We start from the raw sequence: 12,500 nt of genomic DNA on the forward strand, positions 1-12,500 counted from the left end.
AATGCGCTCCGTCTTCCGAGCGTCTCCATTATATGTACGTGAAGTCTCCGTGTGCGTAATGGTTTCGTGTACGTAATCGTCCCCGCGCACGTGGAGGACAGGACAACAGTCACAGCCTCTCTACCACGACTGCAGCCGCCCGCCGCCGCCGCCGCCGCCGCCGCCGCCGCCGCCGTCTCCGCCGCCGCTGCTGCTGCTGCTGCCGTCCGAGAGACCCTCAACCCTTACTCACTAACTCACTCACTCACACCGCTCACGGCTCCCGCCACTGTCGCACGGGCCAGCCACGTCGCTCTGGTTTCCCCCCGCCGTCGCCACACGAGTAAGGACGCCGTCCGATCTAGTACCTCTTCTTCTCCTGGGCGTCCCTCACCTCGCCTTTCTCCCCCTCCCCCCTCTGCGCTGTGATACCGCTTGCCCTCCCGAAGCAGACAGTGCTGATCAGTCGAGCTTGGAGTTCTCGTGTGGATTGGTACTCGATTTTTCAGCTTTTGGTGATGTGCGTATGCGCGTAAGCAACTCAACCCCCCCCCTTCCCCCCCTCTCGCCCATTCCCTTTTCATGTGCTTGATGAACGTTGCGAGTTCCTAGTTGTGCCTTCGATACAGTCTTACGATGCCTTCCTAAACAGTGTTCCTCCAGTTTTGCCTAAGCACCTTCACTCTTTCGAGTGTAGATAAACGTTCGCCGTCCATTTGTACGTGTGTTGATACAGAGTGAACTCCTTTTTTGAATCACGAAATTGATCGTAAGAGAGACTATGAGAAATATATATATATACGTACCCTGATAACTGTACAAGAACCCATCAAGTGATAAAAGATAAGGGACTCAGTTGTTGTGTGTGGTACATATTATTATTATCTTTATTATCTTTACGAAACGTTGCAAACCCATCGTTTCTGTGGAACCAGTCGATGCTCTTTGGATGTGACAGCCAGAACCACGTGGAAACACCTTCGTTATCTGCCACCACGTATTGGCCCTGTGTCTACGTCAGACGGGAACTGTAGAAGCGGCACGTGGCAGAGAGGAGAGAGAGTGAGCGCGTGCAGGAGTGAGGTGGTGGTGGTGGAGAGCCCTCGCATGCCATGAGTGTCATGAAGATGCACTACTCTTCGGCTGCAACGCCCTCTTTCCCCGTCCCGCGCAACTTGCTTTTCTCCAATATCGAAGAGGTAAGACACTACACATCTGATTGGGGTCCGCGCAAACGTGGACGAATGAGGTCCCGGAGATGGAAGAGGTCGGCTGGTTCTTGAAACGCGAGCGGGGACCCGCTGACTCTTTCCATGCTTGCCTCTTCGTCTTCGTCGCGGAACTGGTCACGCTCTGCTTTTATATACTATAGACTCCAATAAGAACCCATTTCTAACCATAATAGAATTTTATTCAGTCTGTGAATGAGTTGTACTAAGAGTGTGTGATGTAAACAAGAATATAGACGAAACGTTGATAGGGTCAATGGGGTGCCACATAGTGCCTACCTGGCAGTGGCAAGCACAGATGGCAGCAGCATCAACAACAACACTAGCACGTGGGGGAGGAGGGACTAGGCAATAGTCCAATACGTATTGTATGAACACGCGGCCTCGATTATTACCAAATTAATTTACATGAATACCGCGCACCCATTGTCTTGTCACTCTGCATGCCACCACTGCGTTCGTAGTTAGCGCAGGAGTCACCGTTTCCTCTTCCTAAGCGTAACCTGACTCAAGACTCCTTTATATAACATGGAGTATCCTTCCTGAGAGATGACACGTTCTCACGTAAGGACGTAAACACAATGTATCGCAGAATTAGAATGTCTTGTCCCATAAATGTTCTTCAGGCCTTTAGGTGTGTTATCGTGCTTCAGTGTGAAATCGTCTTGTGCTGTCACCTGTTAACAACAGGTCAGGATCTATGATTGAATGGTTCATGATGTGGCTTCTGACGAAGACCGGAAGGTTGATGGAAGTCTTGGCGATCAATGAAAACCGAGATGTTTTAGATACTCTTCCTAATGGACCTTCCGTGTTTGACAAGAGCTATTTTTCGTTATCATTCATTTCTTTTGCCTATATCGTCACAAAGAAGAATATTTAATGACTTGTCCTCGCATTTCTTCGGTCTTCTACCTCTCCTTGATTTTTTTTTTCACATTTTTTCTTGTTTTCGCCACTGTTATGCTTTCCTCTTTTTATTCTTTTGTTATATGAGACATTCTCGCTTTTTACTTTTCCTTTGGTGTCCTTACTCTCCTTTCTCTTTCCATTTCTTTTCTGTATTCCTTCACTTAAGTTCCATATATTTGTTCTGCGTACTCGTCTTTTCATTTTACCTATCTCTTTCTCTTATGTTCTTTCCATCACCACACAATTTACACACTTCTGTCCGCCTTCATTTCAAATTCTTCCGAATTGATAACACTTTAGAGTCCAGAGTTCTTCATTCAGCTGAATAAAACCGGCTGGTTGTAAGGATAATGAGAAAATATATTGAGCAAGATACTTAAAAGGTAACTTCATTTTCATCCGAATGTGGCATTAACTCTCATCATCTACTGCTGTAACCTAAATTTTCTTATTTTTCTCTCTCCGCTTATATATATATATATATATATATATATATATATATATATATATATATATATATACATATATATGTATATATATTATATTATATTATATTTTGTAGTATACAGTTATAGTCCGGGGCACTTCCCTTCTCCCCCCAAAAATAAATAAATAAATAAATAAATAAAACAAACAAACACATAAAACAGAGGCACTGAAACAGATATCAAGCGTCTCCAAGCTTCCCGTAGATCCCATTTGTATGTATTAGCCCTCAGCAAAAAGGTTTAAATTGGAACCAGAGTACACCAGCACGTCGCCTTTAGTGCGCTGCCATGGTCTCACATAAACTTATCATTCAAATAACAAAGAAATCCGATTAAAAAAATCACAAAATACAACCAGATCCTACTATTTCATATTCAACGAAATTATGAAAAAAACTAAACTTGAAGTGCAGTCAAGCTTATCCATCTTATTGTCTAAATGTATTTTTTGACCCCCAAAAAGTAAAAAAAAAAAAAAAAAAAAAAACAGGTAAAAGGCTACAAAAGACTGTCCGCTTAAACGTTCCACCATTTCTTTCTTTCCCTTTTTTTTATTTACTACTTTATGACGGATGGTATCGAGCCAGGTCTGATTTTGGTAAAGGCATGTAAAAGTGCTTTCCCACGAAGACAACCCAAGATTTTGGATGCGGCTGTGCCTGCATATAAGCAAAAAAAAAAAAAAAAAAAAAAGAGTGGACTGTCCCATGGGTAGGAACAATCATAAAAAAAGGAGAAACACTTACCCTAAAAAAAAAGAGAAACTTGGTCTCCACAGTTTCTCCAAGTGAACTGCATAGAGTTTCCTTTATTCAGCGTGTAATTCTTTTTTCGAAAATTCTTTTAAATCAGACATCACCCTTTATATATTACACTTCCCATTCCATGGGGTCTCAAGAATATTTCAATTTTATTGTAAAATGACAAATCGAATACATGAGGGAATGCCAATGTGTGTGTGTGTGTGTGTGTGTGTGTGTGTGTGTATCTCGTCTCTCTCTCTGTTTCTCTCTCTCTTTCTTTTATCTATCTATCTATCTATCTATCTATCTATCTATCTATCTATCTATCTATCTATATGTACATATATATATATAAATATATATATATATATACACATATATATGTATGTATATATATATGTATATATATATATATATATGTATATATATATATACAGTATATATATATATATATATATATATATATATATATATATATTCCCCATCTATGTGTGCGTGTTTGTATAAGTATTTATTTGTATATGCATGCTTATGCGTGTTTTTGTGTATGTATGTTTATTTTCGCTTGTATGTGTTTTTGTGTTTGTGTGTGTGTATGTATCAACATAATCGTAGTTACGTAATTGTAATTCAAAGGAAATTATCATGCACGTAAGTTTCCATCTCAATTTTCTCCATTTGTCAAACGTGGGTTTTGAATTGATCAAAGTGTTGAAGTATATCATTTCTGTTATAAAACATTTCTTGAAGTTGATGGATCTTTAAGGAGATATTTTCTTTCTGATATCCCGAAGACGTTGTCTTTTTCACTTTGAGTCCACAACCACTTGTTACTCTCCCATTCAGGAGAAAGAAACACTTGCAGAGTAAACTCTGTCTCCTCCTTTCCTTGTTCCGAACAGAGCAGTTATGTCACTTCTCTTTTTTATCTCCTAGAGAAGGTAGATCTAGTTTTTCTAGCCTTTCTTTATACGGTCTGCATGCTAAACCGGGGATATTTTTGGCTGCGGTTGTTTCTATGCTTATAATCTTACACCTTTTAACTGGAAAACAACATTGCTGCTCCATATTAAAACTAGGGTCGGATGAGGATCCCTATGAGTCTTTTTAATGTTTCCGTTCAAGAAATGAAACACGGTTTATGTCTTACGAAAAAAAATTGTGTTTTCATCGTGTAATAAGATATCTACAATCAATCCTTATAAGCCTTTCTATTCCTTCGCTATTGTAATGATCAAAATTCCCGCCGACTTCATTGCGTCCACAATTGGTGTGTTCGTGTGTGTCCTTATGTGTGTGGTTGACCGTGTTCTTGGATAACGTGTTTGAATCGTGATCGACATTTATCACCTTCCTGGATAGAGCTGACATGCTTTAAATTTACATACACGCCAAGTGGGTGATCACCGTACTAGACAAATATTTGTGTATATATGTAGTTTCGGGATTTGGAAGTGATTGTTGTTCAGGTAATGGTACTTATAAGCCGAATACATCACAAAACTACTCAATAGAATTGATTAATCTAATCAATTCATCCCATGTGCTGAAACATTTGTTTCATTATATTTACTAAAAATCACAATATACGCGGGAAGTACCTGTTCAAGTTTCAGTGAGATATTAGGAATGTAGTCAGTGATTATACAGTCAATAATATATATTTATTATTTGGAACAGAATATGTAAACGCAATGCTTCTTTCTTTAACAAACATTGTAATGAAAGTACAAGAAAGACTTAATGTCACTGCAAGTTTTTCATGCAATATGTAAGTTGAATCTAACTTCTAAATATTGAAATGACTAATAAATCAAATAAGAAAATAAAGATTTTGGCAATGGTATTTTGAAGTTTATGGCAACATAGTTTCTGCATAAGCAATTTCACATCCATAGTTAACTCACTATGTGTATTATACAGTTCAGAATGCTGTTGTTTTGGTTATTTTAAAAATTGACCAAATATTCATTGTCACTTTGCAAAATGACCATCGTTTTGATGATTTTATGTATAATCTGGTCATTTTGCAAAAAAAAAAAGTGATATTTTTGTTTCTATTACAAAATCTTTTGTAAATTATTTAACTGGTGCTGGTTTGTTAACAGTTTAAAAAGCTTACATTTTTTTGCACACACACACACACACACACACACACACACACACACACACACACACACACACACACACACACACACACACACACACACACACACACGCACGCACAAACGAACACATATGTATATATGTTTGTATATGTGTATGATACGAATGTGTGCATGTATATATGTGTATATGTATATGTATATGTATATGTACAGTATATGTATATGTATATATATATATGTATGTGTATGTATGTATGTATATATATATGTATATATATATATATATATATATATATATATATTTAGCTACGTATATGTGTATATTTGTATTCATGTGCATTTCCATACCTGAATATTTATATCAGACAACAACAAAATTCTTTTCTTGAGGTATTGTGTTGTTATCTGTATTCACAAACGTGTTATTTTTTCATATAACTTCAGTTGGTACCCTAGATTTTACTTTCTAAATCTTCTAATTATTTATTTGCATTTATTTTTTCATGAATATTTTCTTTGTTTCCCATTGCTTATAGCAACGATAACCCCCTTGTAATGCTCTATTATCTATGGAGTTGTGAATCATTGAATAAATATATAGGAGTGTTATGACCTGAAAATATGTAACAATGATATGAAGAATTATGGAAATGGAATTATTGGTGTGGTGGAGAAATACAGGGTATGGATAATTACTCTCACTCTGGTGAATTATGGGATGGGGTAATAGCACGGTAGAAAATTATGAGGTAAGGAATACCAGCATGTTGTTGGAGAGGTAGGATTGCAAGTAGTCTTACTAGTAGGTTTGTAGAACCTGATAAGCTACCCTTAGTGTTCTAAGTATCATTGAGCATCATATAGTCTTTGTTAAATCAAAGTTCAAATAATTATTTTCTTTTGGGGTTTGAATCCCATTGTGAAAAGGATTTGGTCGCTTAAGATCACGTTTAGTTTGTATTTTTATTTTGAACTGGAGAAATGTGTTTTGTATTTTTTCAATTATGTCTCACGGAGAAGTGAGTTTAGTTGAACTTCTTTGGTAATTACTGAAGAGCTTATACAAGGACAACAACAGAGTTAATAGCATAAAGTATATTAAGAATAAATACAGTTCGTTGCTATTGCAAAATTCACGAATTTGACCCATATACTTGAACTTTGCAAAAAATATATTTCATTGTTATCTAAATGATATATTTCTGCAGTGTCAACCACTGACCGCTAACAAATTCTGTTAAGGTATCCTTTATTCAAAAGGGGTTGATTGAGTTAGCCTAAACCAATTTAGTGTGAGGATCTAACTTTAGTTTGTTATTTCGTATATTAGTGCAAGAGCAAAGTTCATGATAGAGCTTTTAGGGTCAGAGGGTAAAAACACTGAATGGAATCAATTTCAGCTAATCTCAGGAGATATCAATCCATCTGCTGAAGATGGAGTTCTACCTCACCTGAATTCAATTGCCTGAATGCAGCCAGAAAAAAACGTATAAAGTGTCAGTAACAGTGAAAAAGTTAACGAAGATAATTTTACCCCTTTCACTACTCGCTGGGATTTTTCTAATTTTAATAAAATCATATGAAGGTCACTAGATCGAATGTATAAAGCGTCAGTAAGAGTGGGAGCGTTCAAGAAATTGTTAGAAAAAGGAGAAAAAAGAATATATATACATACTCTCTGGGCGCTCCAAGCATTGTGATCCAACAGAATGCAACAGGTGGTACAGTTCTAAAAGAACGCTTGGGCTGGCGTGAACGTATCTAATTAAAAACTCGGTAAAACTCAGCAGAGGAATGGTCTTCTGACTAACAAAAGACTTGTACACTTTTAATAAAGACTCAGCGGTCGAATGAAATAGCTTGCATTCTGTAACACTAGATTATTTTTGAAGATTTAAGTCAGGACATAGGAAACCTTCGCCGGCCCAGTAAGGATATATGAAGCTTTAACTTAACAATAGTCATTTACTTTTTATATAGTAGGAGTCCTTTCACTACCGTGGCATGCTAGATCAGTTTTTTCCCCTTGAACTTCAGACATTCTTACAGTTAAGTTTCCTGCCTGAACGGGTTTCTGCTGGGCACACTGTGCAGATTTTTTGTGACTAACAGCAAACGATTTACTCAACTGAGAGGCGGACTCCAATCTGAACTTTTGAATTGAACTGAACAAGGTTTCGTCCAGTAGACATGAGTTGAATTGCATCGTTAGGCGTTGGCCATTGAAAAAATATTTAGAGATCACCACAATGTTGCAGAGTTTAAGGCTTGATCTAAAGATTTAATGTATACGAAATGGTCAGTCTTGATAGCCCAATGCAGAATTACCTTTTTATCCCATGGAGGACGATGTAAACTTCGTATATCACCATGGAATCTTGGTCCTTCTTGATAAGGATGGTGCTATACACATATGAAGTGTCGAGCAGTTTTCAGCCAATGGTGAGCTTTGCATATTGTGTTAGAACTTCAAGTGACTATTGTGGGTTTAATTTAACGCTTCGAAAAACAGATGTGCATTTGAAATAAACGTTTTTGAAGGGATTAATAAACGCATTTTACAAACTGGTGATTGACTACTTAAAAATATAATATAATTGGTCTTTCGTTATTTTATCTATATTAACTTTTTTTTTGCCGAGAAGTACAAATCAAATATCATGTAAGAAGCAATAGATAAAGTTGCTTTAATTAGTTTGAGCAAAATTTGATTCCGCTGGTAAAATCATAGAAATAGATATTAAAAAGTAGTATAAGGGCAAGGATCAACTGAGGATTTAAATTAGAAGAATGATTGTGTGTGTGTGTGTGTGTGTGTGTGTGTGTGTGTGTGTGTGTGTGTGTGTGTGTGTGTGTATGTGTGTGTGTGTGTGTGTGTATGTGTGTGTGTGTGTGTGTGTATGTGTGTGTGTGTGTGTGTGTGTGTGTGTGTGTGTGTGTGTGTGTGTGTGTGTGTGTGTGTGTGTGTGTGTGTGTGTGTAGGTGTATATGGTCGACGGGAAAGCCTAAAACATGACAAGTAATGTAAAAAAACAAAACAAAACAAAACAGAAGGAGATAGGAATGCAAACGGTAAGATCAGAGATGGAGAAGGAGGAGGAGGACTGTTGAGTTGGTCACTTAGGCCCACGCTGCAGGTGGTAATCAGACCTGCGAGACAAGTCGTGGAGGGACTAGATGCTTTTGAAGCAGAACGAAAAAGCACAAATGCCATGGCCAGTCCCCCCCCGCCACCCTCGTCCCCCCCAGCATCCCTACTGTTAGTTTATGACCTGTGTGTCCCTGAATCTTTGATCATGTCTGTCAATTATACAAAAGCGTTTGGATTTCTTTCTAAGCTGGCTGAGGTGCTTCGTAATATCTAGCCCAAGTCATAGAACAACGACGAAGCGAAAGGACACAGTGTCCACAGAAGTCGCTACCTTTTCAGTTTGCAAAGATAATTACATCATTTATAATTTTAATAATCAGTTAGCTATTTATATACACTACATGTCTTCTACACTTGATAAGTATTTTTCAACACGTTATACTTTATCTAAAAAAGAAAAAGAAAACAAACGAAGGGATGTTTGATATTCAAAGTGACTCGAGCGATGAGGCGGGACGGCAGAGGGTGACCACGTGAAATCAACGTGGCTTGAGAGGGTCGCGTAAGCCTTATGGAACGTTAATATGGGTCCAAGAAACCATCCCCACCCCCACACGCAAAAAATATCCACGGTTAAACCACAAACCCGACTTAGGTATGGGAGAGGCAGAAACAAAGGTACTGAGACGGCCGTATAAAAAAAAAAAAAAAAAAAAAAATCAAAGGTCGAATTATACTTCTCTCCGGGTATGCCCAGTCTTCGGAAAACCTGTGATCGTGTGCCCACTGGCCCAGACTTAGCCACAGGCCAACGCAAATGCATTCCTTGCACTCTTTCTTTACCCGTTCTTCAGAAGTGGCAATATACGATCTTTGCCATCTTGGCAATACTCTCGTGACAGCTTCATTCCTTTGATGTCTTTCATCATCATCATCCTGATAATGCGTATTCCACGTATTCCATCGTTTTCACGTGTAATATAAACAGTACAAAAATCTGTGTATATTTTTGGCTTATCATAATATACACTGTCATGAAATATACGATATACAAGAGCACGTTATATATCATATATTTTTCTGTTCCTTTTTTCAAGAGACTTCTCCATCTAGAAATTTATCTGAAAAGCTCAAATTGAGAGAAAAATATTCATCGACTCACTTTGGTCAGACAAGGTCAGAATAGGTCTGGTTGTGGCCCTCGTGTAATGGAGGTCTTCACTCTTTGCTATTCATACATACATACATACATACATACATACATACATACATACATACATACATACATACATACATACATACATACATACATACATACATACATACATACATACATACATACATACATACACACACACGCACACACACACACACACACACACACACACACACACACACACACACACACACACACACACACACACACACACACACACACACACACACACACACACACACACACACACACACACACACACACACACACACACACACACACACATACACACAGACACACACACACACACGTATACACACACGCACGCACACACGCTCATGTACTGACGTCATATTGCGCGGTATAAAGAAGAAAGTATATTTTCTTGTACTCGTAGAAGTATGTCATCTTAGCTTCAGGTTTACCCGTGATGCGCCTCTGAGATTTTATTCTCGTTAAAATCTGAGTTGTTTCTATTCAGCTGTCATGGTAAACTCCGAGCATAAAGGGGATACTGTCAAGTTACATTGAGAGAGAGAGAAAGAGAGAGGGAGAGGGAGAGGGAGAGGGAGAGGGAGAGGGAGAGGGAGAGGGAGGGAGGAAAGACTGGAAAGACAGAGAGCAAAAGAGAGAGGGTATAGGGATAGGAAGAAAGAGAGGGGAGAGGAGATGAAGGGAGAGAGAGGGAGGAGAGAAGGAGGCAAGATGAAGAGAGAGAGAGAGAGAGAGAGAGAGAGAGAGAGAGAGAGAGAGAGAGAGAGAGAGAGAGAGAGAGAGAGAGAGAGAGAGAAGATGAAGGGAGAGAGAGAAAAGGGAAGGGTAAAGCCAATCGAGATGTTTGAAATATCTACGTGGCCAAATTTGTATGTAAATTCCTAGGACTGAATCACATCTCCGCCAAGAGTGATATTGTTACAAAAACTAAGGAATTTGGTCAACCTAATTTTTTTTTTCGTGGTTAGAATTCTATGGTCACTTAGAAGGGGTCTTATCTTATCTAGAATACATTTTTCATGTAAATTGGGTTAGATTGATTGTGGCCGTAATAGGGATAAAATTACTAGTTGGTAACCAAAACAAAATCTCTTATAGAAGCGCTGGTGCTTTGTTACGTGTTTACATATATATATATATATATGTATATACTATATATATATAAATATATATATATATATATGTGTGTGTGTGTGTGTGTGTGTGTGTGTATTGGTGTCCAGAAGTGTCTTTAAAGGCCGGATAAAGTCACTTGTTTTTAACCAAAATTAAAAGGTGGTATAAGCATGATTATCCTATAAAAAAAATTGATACAGAAAAGTTACACTGAATTTCATTGTGATAAAAAGTAGTTCTTTCTTACCATACTTGTAGCTTATATTGCTCTTCTTGACAAAGGAATCTGGGCACAATATCGATGAAAGGATTCAATTATTTTCTATTCGTGACTCTATGCTACACCACCGGAAATATTTATTGTCTGATTTACTGTAGTAAGAATGGAAATAAAGATAATTGAAAACATAGACATTGTGATAATAGTAGGGTACTATTGTTTTGCTGTTATGAGTATTTTCTATTAATTACATTGTTGAGGTGACAAAGTAAGGTATAATTTGATGTATTGTGATTCACGATGATGAATACTTGAATGCTTAAGCTAATTGATATAGTGTCTGTCCATTGGTTATTTCGATTTATCTGTTTCATTTTGTTTATTTAAATGTTTATTTAATTTCATTAGTTGATTTATTTGTTAATCATATTTCACTTATCTATGAGTATATTTGTATACTTTAATTGCTGTAGTGTTTGTCCATTAGTTATTTCGATTTCACTCTTTCATTTTGGTTATTTAATCGTTTATTTAATGTTATTAGTTGATTTATTTGTTATTCATCTTTTATTTATCTATGTACTGTATATATTTGTATACAAATTTGTTTGATTCATTTAGCAATTTATCTTATTTTTTATTAATTTTTTTTTTTTATTATTTTTTATTTGTTCATTTATTAATTTATTTACTTATCTATTCATATATTGGTTTCTTTTGCTTTTCTTTTTTCGACCTTGTTAAGGACCCTGAAAGCTTTCTATTGGTATGCTTTGTCATTGTAACCTATCATTGTAATGTTTCATAATGACATAACAGTAGTTCTTGTTGTTAAGGGCAGAAATAATGATGATGATTAAGAAGATAATGATAACAGTGACAATTACAAAACTTATAATGCCCACCCTAAGTAAGATAATATTTTTTCTTCTGTGAAATAGTGTGTTTATTACAGCCCCCTCTTAACTTAGACACATAAAGGATTTAAGATGTTGATTCTGTGAAAAGAAAATCCATATAAGTTGTTAGCTATATAGAAAGCATAGAAATTCTGAGAAACTTTAGAATCATTTGCTCGCCCACAAAGATATATTTCTTAGAACTGTCTCTCGTGCGTAAGTCGGCAGAACAAGATTTACAAGGTTAAAGTTAACCTGTAAGCTTAATATAGTGTTCAGTTAAATATTTAATGCTTGAGGGATGCTGAAAGGACTAGATGTATAGGTGAATAATGCTCATTCAATTATTTTACACGTGACTGGAATTAAATTTGTGCATCTTTGAAAATAGCATTCATATCAAGCCTTCCGTTTAGTAGAAGAGAGGATTTCTATTAGGTATATGTCATCTTTCTTTTATGTCGTTTATCGACTGAACCATCTACTCTACCAGTGGTTGGCAACC

General features: G+C 37.0%; 1 protein-coding gene across 7 annotated transcripts in view; it reads left to right on the top strand.

The window, feature by feature from the left end:
* LOC143032303 (zinc finger protein rotund-like) overlaps window positions 1–12,500 on the top strand; it is a 554,050-nt gene that overhangs the window by 345,511 nt on the left and 196,039 nt on the right. For 2 of the 7 annotated variants that reach the window (XM_076196802.1, XM_076196799.1), the window contains exon 1: window positions 72–1,178. The exons of 1 other annotated variant lie outside the window; for it this stretch is intronic. In XM_076196802.1, the coding sequence (XP_076052917.1) occupies window positions 1,092–1,178 (87 nt within the window). In that variant the 5' untranslated portion in view covers window positions 72–1,091. Of the gene's footprint in view, window positions 1–70; window positions 1,179–12,500 lie in introns of those variants that run through there. 4 more of the 7 variants (XM_076196798.1, XM_076196801.1, XM_076196800.1 and 1 more) reach the window with 3 other exon arrangements.

Source organism: Oratosquilla oratoria, chromosome 13 (genome assembly GCF_046742065.1).
Source record: "Oratosquilla oratoria isolate Oo_2021 chromosome 13, ASM4674206v1, whole genome shotgun sequence".
NCBI classification, from domain to species: Eukaryota; Metazoa; Arthropoda; class Malacostraca; order Stomatopoda; family Squillidae; genus Oratosquilla; species Oratosquilla oratoria.